Source organism: Typha angustifolia, chromosome 15 (assembly GCF_048772165.1).
Source record: "Typha angustifolia cultivar Huaian chromosome 15, ASM4877216v1, whole genome shotgun sequence".
Lineage (NCBI taxonomy): Eukaryota > Viridiplantae > Streptophyta > Magnoliopsida > Poales > Typhaceae > Typha > Typha angustifolia.
In genome coordinates this window covers 22,694,629-22,713,685 of record NC_133253.1, presented here as the reverse complement: position 1 = coordinate 22,713,685, position 19,057 = coordinate 22,694,629, and the positions used below count along the sequence as shown (strand labels likewise).

The window sequence follows — 19,057 nt, the reverse complement described above, 5'->3', positions numbered from 1 at the left end:
AGAGATAGAAGAAATCAGAACTTCAAATTTATTGGCTATAAATGCTAACAAATATTCCAATCCTTACAACTTCGCTCAAGGCATTATAGTATTTATGATAAAATTAGGCAAAGTATGAGGAAGAAGACGATGTATCAGCAAGGACCTGTAAGGAATCGCCAAGAGATTAAAAAAACGAAGGATGAGATTAGCTAAACTTCCTATTAAAGATATATAATGACATAAAAGAAGCAATAAATCGGGCTTGCCTCGAGTTGCTCCTCAGTAAATGCCTCCTTCTGGATGCTCCAAGTATCTGCGTGAGTTCGCCGGAATTCTGCAACTGCTTTTGTTACTGTAGATCTCACAGGAGAAGGCTCACCAATAAACCGGGCAAGCAAAGTTACGTGGTCCGGGAGCCAGCTGCACAAGTGTTAAAGCTACGTCTCAACCAAAATTTTAGAATACAGCAAGCCCTAGAAAGAATTGGGAAATTGAACTGGATCGGCCATTAAGATGGAACACAGGTGGCCAAGGTACCTCTTAAATCATATGAAGTAGCCAGGTGCACAAGAGGATAAAATAGTTCATTTAAAATTGCTTCAAATTAAGTAAATCTGTTAACCTGAAGAAAAGGGCCAACTAAAAAATAAAAAGAAAAGAGCAGTAGGAACTTATTTAAGAAATCTGAAATCATTTCATATTTATCTAGCATTGTAGTCAATAAGTGGTATGCTAATAAATCATTTCCGTATGATTTTATCTATCCTCTTCTGCTTCTTGTCTCAATTATAAGGTACTGCACGCACACACAGAAGACCAGGAAAATAGATCAAATGATAAATAGTCACAAACGAGAGCTCCCAGGCATAAAAGTTGTGCACTTATTTTGTGTTTAGATAATTACGCTCCATGCTAACCTGCTTGTCCCTATCTGTAATGGTTGGCTGTCCATCAGTGAGTTGCTTGTGATATGACTTTTCCTCTATTTAGGATATGCCATAGTTCTTCTCAGGTTGGTTAAAGGCACAGCATATACATCTGAGGTTGCGTAAGTAGGAACAAAGACTACATATTACAACACCCATACCATGATAGCTCAGAGTGTTATCATCTATTATCGCCTCTTCTCATTTCTCATTTCCATAAAAATTGTACCAAAGCAGTTCCATTAATAACTAAAAATTAGCATTTACCTAGTTCTCTTCTTCTGACAATATGCTATTAGAATATGGTATACAAAACTACATGATCTTCTGAATATCAATCGGACAAGTGCATCCTCTATTATAGGTCCACAAAGGATCCTCGGTGCAACAATAGCCTGCTTTGAATCTTGTCAGACAACCATTATCAACTCTGAGTATATTTTATGTACATCAAATTGCAGATCACCACTCTCCAAACATGACTTATGTTCATCCAATTCAAATTCTAGAGTCCTCGTCTTTTTTTATAAGGGCAGCTGTAAAATAATCCCCTCTTAGCCAAATATTAGCTTGCTCATGATCACTACACTTCTCATCCAATTGTCTTAGTACAGAAACTCCATTGCTGAAACTAAAGTTTTGCAGTCATCTTACAGAAATAGTAAATTAGGCATTAAATAGCTTCCATGTATGCATCAAATTAGTGAATTCGCATATGCCTATAACATTCTCATCAATCAAGAAACCACATAGCAATATGCACTTGGACATAGAATAGTTAGTTCACCAAACAATGGATCAGCAGTTCAGCACACTATTAGTAATCGATTAAATCACATGTATCAAATGGAAAATTTTGATGCATCCAACATACCCAGGCATGTCATAAGGAACTGATAGCACAGAAGATGCCAAAGCGAGCACCGCACCATGTATAGATGCTATTGATTGACCAGAAGCTAACTTTCTGCAAATAGAACCCTTCAGTTAGTTCATGCCAAATGACAGCATGTCTAAATCATATGTATCTACCAGCATATGATATAAAGTAGTTGCATATCTATTCCTCAGGTGTGTTTTATGTAAAAGCATCCAGTAACATGTACTTTGGTGTGCAAAAAAGAATTGTGGTAAATTATGAAAAGCATTAATATAATCATATCAAATTCATGACCAAAGACCTCTGTTTTCGGTTCTTCAGAGTAGATTGTGCTTCTTTATATGATCGATTGCGAAAAGCTCTTGATAGGTCTTCATCTCCGCCCTTCATTAAGCTTGCTAGAACCCCAGCAGCATGCTCCCTGACCTGGAAATATAAAGGGAGAGCAAGCTTGATGGCAATGCATGATTTTTCTTAATAAATATGCTATGCCAATGGAAAAATGAAAATGACAATAATTCTTTCAGTTCTTTTCCTACTATACACAAAATTGTTTTCATTTTGTGGATTATTATCTAGTTCATGAATCAAGATTCTGAAGCTCACTGAACTTTCTACGAGATAAGAAGTACAAACAAGAACCTATCAAAGTACACTGGAATAGAAAAGTATAATTAATATACTGCCTTGTAGAGCAACTATAAATCAAAAAAAATATATAAATGTGTATGTAATATTCCTACGAGCCTTCTTGCATTCTTTCAATGAAACTGAGTGAAGTGGAATATAAAACATGTTGGAAATTCAGTTCACATTGAAGCTAAGTATAGAAGTCACTTCCAGATCAGATTCATAGTTAAATAGAAGGACTTGCCTCTACTTGGGTGTCTACAAGAAGTCTCTCAATACCCTGCCAAATTTGCATCTTCTCCGAGCTAGAGAGAGTGAACGTGTGCCTGTTACACAGGTCAGTACAGTCAATATTCCTAACTGTATCACCTTCAAGCAGATTTGTCATCATAGTGTATCAGAAAGTAAAATATATTATTGTAGGAAATATTGGGAAAAATATTAGAAAACACATAAAAAGAATGGTACTATGAATCACAAGAAAAGCAATTCGAGTAAAACTGGATATGCACCATGGGACCCCCCGTAGATGTATTTCATATTCGCTGTATAGTGTAACCAATTGCCTCATAGTATGTTTTCTCATATTTGGAATAATGAATGCAAAATCTCCAATGTTTCATGTATCCTTATTTTCTCATATTTCTATTCTGGGTCGACTGCCCTACTGACCATGCACAGCCCTGCTTTCTAGCCATGGCTAAATCTCGGTAGTGAGTAATCTGCTCATTTTTATTCCCATTCTTGGGAACATAACCTTCCCACACTCACTCCACTCTTGTGAAGCCTCTGTTTACCTATTACTATATTTGCCTCCCATTCTCAAAGATGAAACTGATACATGCTGATTTCTAAAGCAATAAGGTAACTAAAAGGGATGAACATTATGAAACATAGATTGCAGCAGATCATAGGAAGTTAGGAACATGTTGTAATAAAATGGTACCAGCCAAAAAGAAAAAGAAAAGAAAGGCAAACCTGTACATAAACGTTCTAATATATGCCAGACATGCAGATCTGGTTCGCCAGTTAGGATCATTCATTGAAGATAGGACCACTGAGACAGCATTCTCCAGAAAGGGACGAGGCAAAACCCTCCATTTTAACAATTCAAAAGTTGCCTTGGCCAATATTGACAAATCTTTATTTGATGTTTCCTGCAAACATCCCATATATCTCATCAGTTGAGCTATCACAGATTCCCAGAGAAACTGAAAACTCAAGTAAAAGAATGTAAACAACATGCTACAAGACTTTACTCAGTACATCTACAACTGCAGTACTGAAAGCTTACCTTCGAGTATGCCGATATAGGTTTTACAACAGGAGTGAATTCCATTATCAAAGTGGTGCTATTATGCTGACAGTAGTAGGTATCTAGTATATCCTGTCTAAATAATTATCTAAATAGTTTGATTCCAAAGTATATAGTTAAATAAATGTCAAAGTGGTGCTATTATGCTGACGAAAGTAGGTATCTAGTAAATCCCATCTAAATAATTATCTGAATAGTTTGATTCCAAAGTATATAGTTAAATAGGTGTAATGTATGTAGAGGATAGCTGGAAGGCGCTCTTGGAAAACATCTAAAACTTCCAGTATTGTCTTTTTGACAAAAACGATAAATTTCCAAGCTTTTTGGAGATAGCGTTTAGGAGGGAAAGTACTTCATGCCATACTTCAGTGTGAAAATTGCTTAAAATTTAAGCATTTTTATATTAAACATACATAAATTTCAGCATTTTCAGCATCTAAGAAACATCTATTCTAGTAAACATTTTTAGGCTCAGACTTATTCAGCTAAAAAATGTGTGCAACGCTACATTTGTTTTGTGTATCTACAGAACAAAAAAGGAAATATATTTTATCTCCCTTGGGAAGACCAACTTGTAAGTATTTGGTTGGGGAAATAAGGGAAGTTTATCTGTATGGGTGTGGATGTTCTATTTTGGACTATTTAGGACAGCTTTCTTTTTTGCTGCCTGGCTAAACGGAGAATGGTGTTCCTGTCACCTACGCAAAGTTCGCTATGAATTCACACAAGATAGGTGAACGGGGAGACTAATGAGAGGCTGGTGGTTCTAATTTACCAACAATACAAATGAATGTGAAACTATTCTCCAATGGGTCAACTGGAAAGTGTTTTAAAATTTCACAGAAAACCAAACAGCATTGGTAAAAGTCTGGTAACTTTTTTCTTGCTAAAATGACAAAACATATGTCTATTAATCATCAAAGAAAGAAAACTATTATGCACACTATTGACCATTGTTAAAATATAAAAACTAAATAACTTAAGCTTTTAAAATAGTTAATGAATTAATATAATATTAGAGCCAGAGGTTATGAATTCAAATCTGTCATGTCCATCTTTGCTTAAAAATATAAAACTCCACCCCTTTAAATTAAATTTGTTTCTTGGGCTCATTAAAATATTTCATCTCAAAAGTGATGGAAAGTGTAAAAATATAAAATATAAAAAATACCGTTCTCTAATAATTTAAGCTCACTAACGCATGAAAAGAAACAAAAAGAAGACAATGTAATTCAAATTAGAAAAGTAAGATTAGCTTACTGCACAAATTCTTTGTGAACTACATACCTGTAACGAGAGAACAGGATAAAGAAGTCCAACAACAATGTCCAATAAAACAGATGATCTCCCAGACTTCAAGGACGAGATAATGAAATGAAACATCTGGAAAAATGGGCAATAAATTGCTTTCTTTAAATAATGAAAAAATGAGATTTCAAATGGACAATAAATTTCTTTCTTTATATAACGGAAAAGTGAGATCTCAATTTCAGCAATAAAGTGAACAAAGTACCGTTTCCATCCTCTTGACATCAGTTTCTGCCTCCGTATTTCTAAAGCCATTTTCATGTGTTGACCCTTCAACAGACTCCATCTTGTCATAGTGATTTGCATTCTGAATATTAATAGACAATTCAGAAGTTCTCTCAGTTAAAAGTTTAGCCCAATCTTCTTTTTGAGGTGTCTCGACCATGTTTGTGTATCGCACAGCACCCTCTGGCAAAACTTTAAACCCCGATGATGCAAAAAACCGCAAATTTGAACATAAGACAGCAAGAGCAACGCCAATAGCTTCCCTCACCTACTCACAGTTATATATTTAAGAAACGAACAAAAAATTCCAATTGAGTATGAAAATAATAAGACAGAAAAAATGAATGAAAATGGACAGAGTTAGTAGCTTTGACTTTTGGCTATTCATATCTTAAAATACATAATTCTTGGCACCAATAAAAGCCAAACTGATTTTTCTTCAGTAGGAAAGAGAAAAGGACATATCTGAGATTTGGTTACTATCTAAAGAGATTCTCTTACCCACTGATTTTTATTCAGTAGGAAAGAGAAAAGGATGCATGAGATTTGGTTACTATCTAAAGAGAATCTCGACAAACATTATGCAAGAGCACTTAATGTCAGAGAAGTGCGTTAGTAAGATATAATTTTTTTTCATACAATCAAATTTAATATGCAATCTTCTTATGAAAAAAAATATACAGCTGAATTCAGAAAAACTACACCAATGCCTTATTCCTGGCTCGAGGAGCTTAAATTTTTATTCGAAATTGACCCGACCCAACCCACTCGAATTATCTTCCTCAAGCCAGGGGCTAGGGCATCCGCGTCGGAGCGATCGGCAACCTTGGGCATGCAAGCGATAGGCGACAACGAGGTTGACGTTGATGCGACGAAGAATTAAACGCTGCTAGTCTCCATCATTTTTTTTCTCTCCCTCCTCTTGTGGCGTGACTGGCAAGTGCCTAGGGGGCTGTCAGGGTTGACGAGCGGCTCGGCTCGGTCAGAGCTGAGCCGAGCCCGAGCCGTTGCAACAAGCTCAAAATTAATATCCAGTCGAGTCTGAGCTGGAGCCAATTCGCTCAAGTTCGGCTCGATAGGCTCGATAGCCTGACTAGCTATAACTAAGGACACGTGGCATAAAAAAATATTGCCACGTGTCCCTCACTAACCCACCCTCACCCGTAACCCATCCATCAATCTCACCCATCACGTCACCCTCCTCATCCTCACCCATCACCCTCAAGTCCCTCACCCACCCACCCTCACCATCATTCACCTGATCACCACTCATAGCCTCACCCCACTCGCCGCCATCTCCTCCCTCTCCGTCGGCCTTCATCGGCAAGCCACCACCACGGCGCCACGTCCTCCTCTTCGTCGGCCTCCTCCTCCGTCGACCTCTTCCTCGTCCACTCCGTCGGCTTCCTCCTCCATCCGTCTCCGACTCCTTCGGCAAGCCGTCGTCCATGCCGTCACCGCCTCATTCTCTAATTAAGCCCGAGCTTTGCTAGCGCTTAGCTCGGGCTTGGTTAGGCTCAGCTTGAGCTCGGCTCGAGTTGAGCTGAACCGAGCCCGAGCAGAATTATGAGGCTCGAAAGTAACTTCGAGTCAAGCCTGAGCCAAAACCGACTCGCTCACAAGTGCCGTGACGGCCAGTGATTGGCATGGCCATCCTTGAACTATGACTGACTACACACAAAATCAACTATAGGAAAGCATTATGCGCATAAATACACAAGAATTTATAAACAAACTCTTTGCCTTCAATAATGTTTGTAAAAAATTATGTGTGGAAATAGATGGTGGAGCTTCTAAATTGAAATCTTGAAAATTAATTATTTGACAAATTTCAAAATGATAAGAAATATTGATATTCTACATATGTAGGAAATGAAGTGAAACACTAAATAGATAGTTTTAATGGTGTGATGCAAAGTTTTGATATGAGCACCAATCACAAGTTCACAGATTTCTTAATCTATAATGCGTAATGCCCATCTCCTATCATGTGATCTACACACGTTTTTGGGTGCATATAAACATGACATATATTAAACATATATTTGTTATTTGTGTGTACAATATGTATACAGAAATAGAAATTTGCAGATACAAAAATATACACTACTTGGATATCCCGTTGCGAAACTTATTGTATGTGCATTTACTTTGGAGAATTAGTGAAAATATCGATGAAAGAGATGTACAGATTATAAAAAGTATTATCTTACTTGGGCAGATGAGTGGCTCATGTTTCCTAGCAACTCCTCCAGAAGATTAACATGGTACTCAACTTCCGCAGGAGGCATCTTATGTGAAGATATCTCGATAAGAGCAACTGCAAGGAAAGAATACCTCTTAGCAATTATACTGGTTGCCACAGATAGAGGTAATGGCTTAGCTAAGCAATCTAAGATCCTTTGCCGCAGAACAGGAGCACGTGTGCCATATTTTCCTTTCCCACTGACTGCATATCTAATGCAAGCTGCCCATTCAGGAATTGATTCCACAGATGGCGCTAACATTATCTTCTGCAGCTGAGGCATCATACAGTCATCCCAGACTTCCAATAGCCCATCTATATCTGAGTGAAGTAAACCAGCCATGGCTTCAGCAGCAACACACTGCTTAGACCTCTCTTTTGCACTAGAAAATTCTTCCAGTGCAGTCCGAAGTGCATTTAGAACTGATATTCCACATTCTTGTATCAGCCTTTTGAAAATCCTGGCGAAATTGGAATAAAATGTATCACCTGCCAACAGGGATATCCAACTGGGGGTTCGAGGCCATGATGCTGAGAAGTCAAAATAGAAAAAAGTGATTGCCTTATCTGCCCCACTCTGAAATGATGATGTTCCGTGGTTTCCTTTAGAAGCTGAAGTCTCAGTATCGGTAGTTATATGGATATTGGACAGACTGTTTAATGTCTCATTGAAGAATCCCTCCTCCCCCAGTACTTTATTCAAGATTCCTTCAACTGATGAACTGCTAGACTCTTTAGGATGGTCAGCGGACAGTTCCATGTCCAGAGTTAAGGATTTATGTGGAGCTCCTTGCAAAAGGGTATTTAGAGCAGAGATTGCAAGCATTCTTGACTGAGGCAGTTGACTTTTCAAATTCCTTAAAAAATGACCTGATATAAGATTAACCCTTTGTAGCTAAGGAATCACAATAAAGGAAAATATGCAAGTTATTTATTAAGCAGTTAAAGCCCGTAAGCAGTAACAATAGGGACATGTAATTAATCTTTCATTTAGTAATAAATATCTGCAGAATATACTGACCAACAGTTTCCCCGATAACTTTAGGATGCAAATGCAAATCACTTCTAGAAGCCAAGATCAGCAAAAGCAGTACTCTATTAGCCATTAAATTGTACCTGAGAGTATCGTTTGTACCATGTTAGTCCCAATCCACTTAAAAGGAATACATAAGTTCATAACACCACTATTTGAAATAAGAATGAGTGAGTTAAAGTTCAATGCTCGCATGAATTTGAAATAACAATTTAGTTTAGAAAATGGCAAAATGGTAAGATCCTGTAGACATAGAAAAGCTGATCAAAAGAATATTAAATATGTACCGCCAGTGTAAGTCATTGGTGTCAAAAATCAATGAACTAATCTGAGATACCAAATCCAAAAACGCTGGCCTATCTGATTGACCATCTGAAGACTTGAAAAGGCTCCTTGGAATTCCAGAGAAGTGGATGTTGTATTTCACGAACAGCTGCAGAAATCATAGAATGCAGATAAAGGTGGATGATAAATCCATCTTTTGACTTCATTTGAAACTCATTTCAATATTTAAATGTACCTCAGTGATAGCTTTCTGAGCTTTAAGTGATTCATGATGGGAGCTTCAAAAGGAACAAGAAAAAGGTAAGCAGCAAAGTTAGAAAAGGAATAATATAAACTTTCACTTTCTTACTCAGACTGAGATTACCTGGCCAAGAGACCCATGATAAATGACGAGAATGATACTGCATCCTGCATTTAGCAGAAGTCATGTTATCATAGAAATACAATATGTTTTAGGGGAAACCAAACTAGACTCAGTTCTCTATACCGTCATCAGATGCCTAAGAACAGTCTGAGTAGCTAGAATCGTGCAAGAACCCAGCACAACATGCTCTTGCGTTTTTGGATCATGCAATTTCCCAGACAAAGTGAGAACACACTTGGCAATCAATGATGGCCAGCGTTTGAACATCCTTGAGAGAGATCTTCCAGCAAACCTGAAATTCATTTAATTGGGTTAAACACAAAATGTTAGTTAAATCAAGAAGATAATGATACATCATATGATATAAGATAAACATACAAGACAGTTTCTTGACAGAAAATATAAGGTAATCTTACTTACAAGCGAACTGTTTCATAGTTGTGCAAAGAAAGATCTAGAAGATCATCCATCAGAAGAATGATCTGCTCTGATGGAGATATATTTCCATCTGTGCGGTATTTATGATATGATGCTTGTGAAGATCTCCATGTATTATGCATGTATGCTTTGTCAACAAGTGCCCATCTAGGCCTGAAAATGGAAACCAATAGTGACAATGATCTAATATAATAAAAACACTGCCCTCCAATGAACTAAGAGATGAGACCTTTTTTTCCCTTTAGTATGAGAAGCAGTAATAAAATTGCATGGAGGTTCAATTATAGCAGCTGATTCCAACTTCCATGCCTGAACATGATTTGACCAGTCTTCGTATTCCAAGCTCCCTGCAGACATATCATATTTAAAAATAATACAAAATTTAAAGGAACCTCTAAATATAATGCCTCTGGCTGCAATAGCCATACCATAATTTACCAAAGCATCCACGGTGCGTATGACAAGAACTAGAAGAATGCTATCATCTGTTCTTTCTGTCAGTAAATATCTGTCAGATAAGCAACAAGCAGTAAGACTCAACAAATTTAAAGAACATTAGTAAGAAGCATCAATGAACATTTAAGCTTTACCTGCAAGCTACATGTATAAGTTGAGCAGCTCTCTCCCGCATTTCTGAACTACCAACAGAAGAGCCAATAGCTCCCGCAATTAAAAAGTAACTGTTATCCACCTCTTTTCTATTTTTGCATGATGGACGCAAATCAGGTAAGCAAGACATTACGCCTTGCAATGAAGAGTAAATGCGCAACAGGGTCACCTTTAAATGTTCCTTCTCATTTCCTGCCCAGGGATTCCCTTAACTTATTAAACGAATAAACGCACAGAACAAACCATGTTTCTGCACCATTAATCAAATCTGAAAGACATAACACCTTAAATTTTGATGAACTAGACAAGTACACTTTCATCTGTAGGAAACATAAAGTCATAAAGTTATATCAAATATAAAATGGCAGACAAATTCATGTGCTAACACACTAAAAGGGTTGCATAAAAGTTTTTTCTTTTTTGTTAAAGGTGGTAATATTAGCAGCTTCCTACTTTTGGAGATGTAGTGATGGACTGGAATCAATGGCAAAATAAGTCTGTAAGATGTTGCCTCAGCACCCTTAGGAATCACTTCTACTCCTAAGTTAATAATATCCATAAAATTGCCAAACATCATTCTAGTACCTATATTAGTATGTAAGAACTAGTAGAGTTAGATACAGGTGCTCTTTCATCAATCCATAATGGATAAAAGAAATCTTCTTTAATAAATTTTACCTGCTTCAGTATGCATTCTGGTCTGACATATCTCAAAAAGTTCATCCAAAGCCGATTGAAAATGAAGGTCTAAGAGCTCATTTGCAAATGCAAGCTCTTCTTGACTAGGAATGTGCCACTTAGGAGGGTAGTCGAATGTGTCACTCTTTTCGCTCTGGTAATTTTTCGAGCAGCCCCATGGTTCTAAAATAGAAGCAACAGGCTGACAGGAGAAAGGTCTAAATAGTAGCCAGGATGAATAATTAGTTTATACAATTACCACTAACACAAAGTACTTAATCTAATAAGATGTCAAAATTACTAACAATAAATCAAAATTTCTGTGCATACTTGTACTGATTGATTGGGTAATAGAAGGCCAGGCTTCCGAGAAGAGAGCGAAGAACATGATCACCAGCTCCATTGACCTATAACGAAGTCATATCTTTGTTACCCTTGTTGAAATGAACTTCAAAAGAGGCACTTGAAATGTTACACTTAACTAACTATACATAGTAAGCTAAATGAAAATAATTATGAAAGGAAGTTGAAAACCTTCCAGGAAGGAGCCTGAAATGCAGATGAAATAGCTTCTTTCAGCTCATCCTGGTAATGAAGTAACACAGGACCTCCATAACTGATAGCTATAGCTAAAACTTTCAGATGGTACTCCACTGAAGTTTCAAGAGCTGGTGAAAGGGTCGCCTGTGTATTTATTGTACTTAGAATGGAGAAATGTATGATGCATGAGATGACTGTGCTACAAGGTACCATCAAACCTTGGTAACGGATGATCCCTTAGAAGCTCCTTTTCCCCCAAAACCTGTAACTGGAGTCCCTCTTAGAGATGATGTTATGGTTGCTAAGATCGGTTTAATAATGTGGGCTGCAGCCTCTTCTGGATCAGACCGAGTACAGGCACAACAGAGAAATCCAACTTCTGCAGTAGCTCCAGGAAGGATATTTGTGTTCACAAACTTGGAAATTTTTTTCAGCGACTGTCAATTGAAAAGAAGGAACGGAAAAAATTGTTCCATGACAGAGAAAAATCCACCGTGAAAGAGAATCAGATTGAATAAAATATTTGATCATTCTGAATAACAAGAACAAGCACCTGATTAAATAATGGTTTCGACAATTTTCCAAGAAGGACTTCCAGCATGCAGAAATAGTATGGCGTATCCTCAACAAGAAAAGTTCCTGATGTGATTGGAGTCTGGGTACCTTCATTGCTGTAATTCCAGATAACAAAGAATTGGTTATGATGGTTCCATTATAAAAATACATGAGAAAAACCTGAAAAACAACATGCAAAATTGTAGTCTCAAAAACCAACTATTCACATGACACTACTTGGTTCCAGTCATCAATACATGAGAAAGAACAAAAAGAAAATGAGAAAACCAATTCTCCAAACTAACTACTCACATGACACTGTTTTGTTCCAGATGTTGCAGAAGGGCAAATAAGCGGCAAAAGAACTCATCTAGCCATTCTGATAAACTAAGGCTTTGTAGAAATATAGGTGCATCGTCAATGTCGCCCACCGTAGCTAACTGATTTTACAAACAAATAGTAAGGTTAAACAAATATTTACCCATAATCGGGTGCATATAGACAACAAATTGTTACTTACACTGGAAAATATTGAACCAATCAACTGCATGGTAGCCAAAGTTTTTGGAGGGTCGTTGGCATCCATACCAAGTAACGCATTAGATAGAGATGTTATTATAACATCCAGAAAACCATAAGTTGTATCGTGATCATCAGATTGAGGGGTGGATAAAGAAGAAAGGAGGAGTGCACGGCTAGCAAATGCCACTGATGTGACGGCAGTTTTTAACTGGTGGGTGGCTGTCATCTAACAGAGAGCATAAAGAAAAAAATCAAGAGCTAGTAGATGAGTAACAAAAAATAAAAATATTTTCATCTTGTTAGGGCTGTAATGTATTTGGTTTATCCGATGGATAGTCTAATTTGAATTAGAATATAGAAGATATAGATCTAGATGTCTTGACACATTTAGTAAATGATCAGATTTTGTTTTAATACATCAGGATTCGAGCAAATCCTAATTTGGATTGGACCTTATGTAGATATCCATCAAAGTAACTAAAGCACAATTTATGTCTGGTTGCATGGCATGGAATTAGAATTTATAGGTAGTTCAATTTGATTCATCATTGATAATTCAACCACTTCAAATCAAATTATCTAACTAGTTGAATAAGCAAATGAGGTATCATGCAAACATTTGAGAGTAATGCTAATTTCTCATAATCCCATTTATCCTGGACAATATAATAGAGAATAACCGGATTACAATATTTGACAAGATGACAAGCTATCAGAAGACAAGTGTTATTGTCGCTTTAAATTATGATTGACATTCTTAGCAATTTGTTCTTTATTCTTTTGAAATCCAATCTACATCCTATTCAAATTTTAATGTGATTCATTCCAACATTATTGAATAACAAATGGGTTGGATATCAATAGTAGTTTCTGGTTAAGATCTGCTTCCAATCCAAATTCAGCAACATTAGATACCATATTATTGCAAGTATCTTACCAAATCTGAGTCGATTACACCCCCACCTCTTCTCACTTTCACATATCAGAACAGCATAATTATTCAACTGATAGAATAGTAATAGGAAAGGAAGAATACTTACAGTCTCTAAAGCAAGTTGGAACTTCGAAGCAATAAATGGAAGAACCAGTGAGGGCTCAATGTATGACAGAAATGAAGTTACAATTGAAACTGTTTCAGCAAGAGATTCGTTCTTGCTATACAGACCACGATCCATTAGTTTCAGTATCACTTTGACAAAACAAACTCTTTCCGACTTCCCCAAACAGAATTCATACTCTTTGCCATCATTTATTTTACTGCATTTTGATAACATGTTTCAGCAGAGTGAAGGAACTCAAATTATCTTGTATTGACATCTAAATTGATTTCTCACCACTGCTCATTCTGAAGGCGTTTTTGGAAAAAAACTATCAAATGCCGCAAGAATCGCTCCAATGAGTAAGTCCAACGACCTCCATTTGAAGGATGGTAATATCTAGAACACCAAATATTTCAACTAAGAAATGCTGATTACAGTAATGTGAAAGCAGATATTGCTCAACAAGCGTGAGTGATATAAAAAGGTGAGAAAACAAACTGTTCCAACAGATTTGCCAATCTTTCAAAGTACACTTGTGCCAAACTATTAGGCTTCAGGAGATAAACCTGCAATGTATGGTAATAGATAAGATTGTAAGACTGAGAGTGACCATCCTTACATAAAATAGGGGCTGTGTTAGGTAGCTAAATAAATAGTTACAGAAGACTCAAAATCTACTTCACTTTCACGGCTTTACATTGTACCGTAGTCTAGTTTTTTTTTTCCCCTCATTATGGAAAAAAAGGTCCCATCCATACAAGTCAGTCATGGAAAGAGAAACCAAAGTCAAGTAAATCTTTTTTACAACTCCCTGTGAATATTACTTGTAGAATCTGTGATAAAACAACTTAATTGTTCTTTGTGCCATATAACCTTATAATTAAATCAGACACTATAAGTTTTCTGAATACAGACAAACAAAGAAGAAAAGTAAATCTTACAATCGACTTTGCGATAGCCTTGGCAGGAGTTCCTGTCTTGCTGGAAAACAAGTATCTCATATTCCGGGGGACCTCCAGTGGAAAAGGATATGATCCATTCCCATTTGACACAGGAACCTAAAGGAAAAGAAAAAAAGAACATAAAGTTAGCACACATAAACTAATTGCAGATGAATAAAATTGTAACTTACATACTTATGTGGAGCATACATAACAAAGTTCTTTTTCTAGATGAAAAACATTTTATAAGGCTAAACTTCAGCATAGATAGAAATTTGTAAGGGCACCTTTCAACAAGAAAAGAGTGTTGAGGTGCACTCTAGACAATATAAGATCTAAGGAAGCAAGATATACACAATAAATATTAACTCCAGTGCTGGAAAGTCTGATGCACCCAAGGTAGCATGATGACGGCCATGTGTGTGCACCAATTACACATACTGCAAGGTAACAACAAAGTGACTCATTTTTATTCTCATGTAGTTCAGATTGTATAAAAAGGAGGAATCTCTATAGATGGCTCGAATTTGGCTTCTGGAAATAGAAAAGTTTCAAGCAAGAATAAACCTTAACCTCCAGTGAAAAAAGGTGTACATAAACCCTGGGTTACTTGCGGACTTTTTTGGGCTTCTTACTTTCTTCTTATATCGTAATAGCAAGATCTCACTGCCAATAATGGTCATTGTGCTTGCCACCACCACAGGCAGTGGTAGATGGCTGGTAACTGCCTCCAGTATTTGCATAGTCCACCTAAGTTATATTTGGTAGGGAAATATGCCATTGTAGCAAATGGAGATGATTAACATTCATACATTAACAAAGAGTGAAACTGGAACAATAAGCCATGATTGAAATGGCTGAAATCAGCCAAAGTTCCAAAAAATTCCAGTTTATTTTAGGGACCAAAACCAAAATTTGACTTCCAAAGTACTGGCAACAAATGACTTATCAATCCACACAAGCCAAAAGTTTGGACTATGTATTAATTCCCATATCCCTTGCCATCTTTAATGCCCTTAAAGAATAATATAATCATCCCACACTTTTATTAATAAACCAACAATAAAACAAAAAAAAAGCAAATGATGTGTAAATTATGCAAATAAGTTATGGAAGTTCATGAAGCAAATACTAAAGACATACAGATCTAGCTTTTTTATTGCTCAACTATGTTGATTAGAATCAAACAGTCATCAAGTGTAACTTTTCTAACCTCAAACATATTCAAGTATCTCGTAAAAAGTGCTGGCAAAAAGTCTTCCCAGTCAATTGACCTACAACTCTTTGTACAACGTGCAATAATAGATGACCACTGTATATCCCAAAACTGACAATTTGGTATAGATGCCCATAGATCAAGGCACTCTGCAATCCAACCACTGCCAACACAATCATTGAAAAAGAAATTAATAGTTTCTAGAAAAGGAAAAGGAGAATAATTAGCTCCTTCAGGTAGTTAGTATATGCACCTTGTAAAGAAGTTCTGATTCTCCTTGTTTACTGGAAGAAAGAGTCTTAGAAACCCAGAACCTTCAAAGGCAGAATTATGCCATGGATTTTCCATTAAAACCCTGCCAGATAGTTCAGAAGACATACTAGATTATAAAGCAAAGAGCATTAACTGACTAAGCAGGTATTAGCCATTGATATACAAATGATTCAGTTGATTGCACTTATATTTTCTGCAGATGGTGGTATTTTTCTTTTCATAGAAATCTGAGACGTAATGACTACAAGATCATCAAATAGTGAGCATCAACCAGTAGATAGATATATACAGAGAAAGGGAAGGAAGAGCATACAGAATACAGACTGGTCTAGAGAATAGAAGATTATAAAGCTTTCTTGTCAAAGTACATGTATATATGATTAAATTTAATCTAACACCACGAAACAATGAATATGTGCTTGAAATGTGAAAAAATCACTTGAACCCACAAGTTAAGTTTGAAGAAACACAATTTCCGACTAAAACTGTTTTGAAGCAGAACATAAACTGAAAAACTACAAAAGATCATACCTGAATTCCGAGTAAATTTCAGAAGCTGAACCTGCAGGGAAAAACTTTCTAGAAGATCGAACAAGAGCTGTGACAGTTTCAAAATGTCTTTGCCTCAGTCTCCAGCCCTCAGGGCCTGTATTTCTGCTAAATATAAAAAACCTCAAGTTAAAAAGGAAATTAAAACTGAAGAAGCAATTAATGAACAAACCATTGCAAGAAAGGCTAGCTTCACTTTGGAAAGCACTGAAATGAGACAATATTTCTGGACATGAGTAGATGAAAGAAGGCAAAATTCATAATGCATTTGCTCCTAAACACTGGTGTTGATAATTAAAAGATATTCAATGTTTCTTCTCTGCAATGAGTTGTTTAGAATAGTAATTAGTAAGCGCATAGTTTTATTTTTTACATCGATATAATTGACCATAAAATACATTAGTGACTAGCTGCTTAATTAAAGACCAAAGGAAAGTATAAACATGACAACTGAAAATGCATCAAATGGTATTTATTCCACGAAATGACCATTATTGTATACAAATAATGTAGATGAAATGGCAATGAGCATTGGGATGACTTCAATTAGCCAGAAAACAGCCCCAACTCTGCAATCCAGGAATTCCCTTAATCTCCAAAATTATTTCATCATCTTGTAACCATACAATGTACTCTCATGTCCAACTTAAGGAATCCGCAACAATAAAGTATTACTAAGTTGCATAATTCAAAGAATTTGATAATTAATGAAAGTATAAAAACCATTACATTGTAGGTACAAAGTATTGATGGGACGCTCAGAATTCCTGGCCTACTGACTAGAGGACAAGTTAGGCATGGAAAAAACCAGTTAAACATTATTCCTATCAAAAGAACTCTATCTAATGTCAAGTATCAGGTCTTGTATCAATGAGAATGCGCCAATGTAATAATAGTCTAAATTACTTGGCAGGCTGGCACTAGCTTCTAAGATTAATATAAGTATAAGAACAAGTTCCATCCTGTTCCTCAAGTCATTATTCAATGGGCTGAATGGAGAAACCAGGTTAGGATGGCATGCTTGATTATTGCAGTGCACACTATACTCATTCATTCAGGCAATGTGTATTGCACAAGGTACCAAATGGGATAGAATATCTAGAAAGGGATGGTTTTTCCATTCTATAAAAGAATACAAGCTATGTTGAAACCCAAAACAGTTAAAGATTTGCAAACCAGTTGAACCAAATAAAGCAGCATTTTCATGTCTTAAAGCTGCCGGCAAACTCAATAATAAACGCGATGTAAAACTACTCATTATAGAAGAAGCAAAGATGTGTTCAGTAAATGGTTACCTCTTAAAATGAGTACGCGTCAAAGTGTCATAGAACGGCCTCCACTGAATGCTGAGCGATAACTTCTTCCCATGTTTTTTTAAAAGTTTGACTACGATACTTCCCCATCTAACCTAATTAACATAGACAAACCTCAGAATCACAAGAAAATTTAAAAAAAGAAAAAGTAATATGCATCTGGGCCCCGAGTTCATCGTGCATACCTGAGCGTACAATTTGTTTTGAGATGCCTGAAATAACTCCAGTCCAAACTCCACAAGTTCCTTCACATCTACTAGAGAAATTTCACTCTTTGCTTTTATAAAACTACTCAAAAAAAAGAAAAAAGAAACAGTTCTCATCAGGAAGACAGAATCAAAGAAAAACTACAGAATTGTATTCATCAGATAGTAAAAGTCACAGGTTGTAGCATATAACTAACATCAATGAGGTTAGCAAGATTAAAGAAGACCATACATCGGAAGAACTAAAACCATTTAGATGTGAAATCCAAGAAACAGAAAATAACCACCTATATACAATTAAATACTTTATGAAAGTAGTCAAGCATCAAAATTCATGTCAACGGTCAAAGAACACCAGACTTCAGACACAAAAAGAAATCAGACGTAACGCGAAGCTCTTAAACCCTTTAAAAAAAACCTAAACGAAGGGAACTCGGAGCGAGCTAAACCCTAGAAACTCCAAGAAATATGGCCAAAACCAAGATCAAACGCAAAGAGACAGGGAAAGAAAGGATCAGCTCACAGGTCGATGACAGAGATCCACTTGAGGGTGGAGTAAACCGAGTCTGAATCGTCCCGCCGCCATAAATCCTTCACCGATTGCACCACGGAGGCGAAGGCCTCCGCCTCCTTCTTCGTCTCCTCCGCCACCTGCGGCGGAAGCCATGCGTTGTAGAGATGCATCTTCTCTCTTCCCTCCCTTTTTCCTTTCTCCTCTCCTCTCCTCTCCTCTCCCTTGGTGTCTCTATGCCGCGGGGTTTTCTTGAATTTCTTGAATCCGTAAGCCCAAGAATTGGTGGGGATTTATACCCTTCTACCCTTTTCTTCTTCCCCAAGACGAGAGAGAGAGAGAGAGAGAGAGAGAGAGAGAGAGGGACGACTCCGCGATACGATACTTCCGATCCAGTGTTCCATCTCTGCTGACGTGGTCTTGCTGCGGACAAGTAATCAGACGGCTTGGATTGGTTGATTAATGGATACTTA

The 19,057-nt window shown here is 36.8% G+C and overlaps 1 protein-coding gene across 1 annotated transcript; it reads right to left on the bottom strand.

The window, feature by feature from the left end:
• Window positions 1-5: 5 nt before the first annotated feature.
• LOC140779879 (proteasome activator subunit 4) lies at window positions 6-18,922 on the bottom strand. The gene is made up of 35 exons (XM_073125196.1): window positions 18,597-18,922; window positions 18,053-18,155; window positions 17,850-17,962; window positions 16,537-16,659; window positions 15,986-16,087; window positions 15,730-15,895; window positions 14,517-14,633; window positions 14,074-14,141; window positions 13,870-13,971; window positions 13,576-13,792; window positions 12,534-12,761; window positions 12,326-12,453; window positions 12,012-12,129; window positions 11,677-11,895; window positions 11,453-11,602; window positions 11,249-11,325; window positions 10,919-11,136; window positions 10,222-10,432; window positions 10,060-10,139; window positions 9,861-9,978; window positions 9,614-9,784; window positions 9,317-9,485; window positions 9,194-9,237; window positions 9,065-9,107; window positions 8,832-8,977; window positions 8,533-8,627; window positions 7,480-8,381; window positions 5,247-5,534; window positions 5,021-5,116; window positions 3,397-3,575; window positions 2,663-2,744; window positions 2,090-2,214; window positions 1,783-1,875; window positions 249-402; window positions 6-145 (listed from the first exon to the last, which is right to left on the bottom strand). The coding sequence occupies exons 1-35, from the start codon at window positions 18,755-18,757 to the stop codon at window positions 104-106; spliced, it is 5,448 nt and encodes a 1,815-aa protein (XP_072981297.1). The 5' UTR covers window positions 18,758-18,922; the 3' UTR covers window positions 6-103.
• Between the last annotated feature and the right edge of the window lie 135 nt (window positions 18,923-19,057).

Bases quoted from the DNA above. Each gene is read 5' to 3' on its own strand.
- LOC140779879 (XM_073125196.1), bottom strand. From the start codon at position 18,757: ATGCATCTCTACAACGCATGGCTTCCGCCGCAGGTGGCGGAGGAGACG. The intron at 12,130-12,325 runs GTGAGTAGTTAG...CTGGAATTACAG, and splicing joins CTGGAACAAAACAGTGTCAT to CAATGAAGGTACCCAGACTC. The intron at 11,603-11,676 runs GTTTGATGGTAC...ATAAATACACAG, and splicing joins AGGGATCATCCGTTACCAAG to GCGACCCTTTCACCAGCTCT.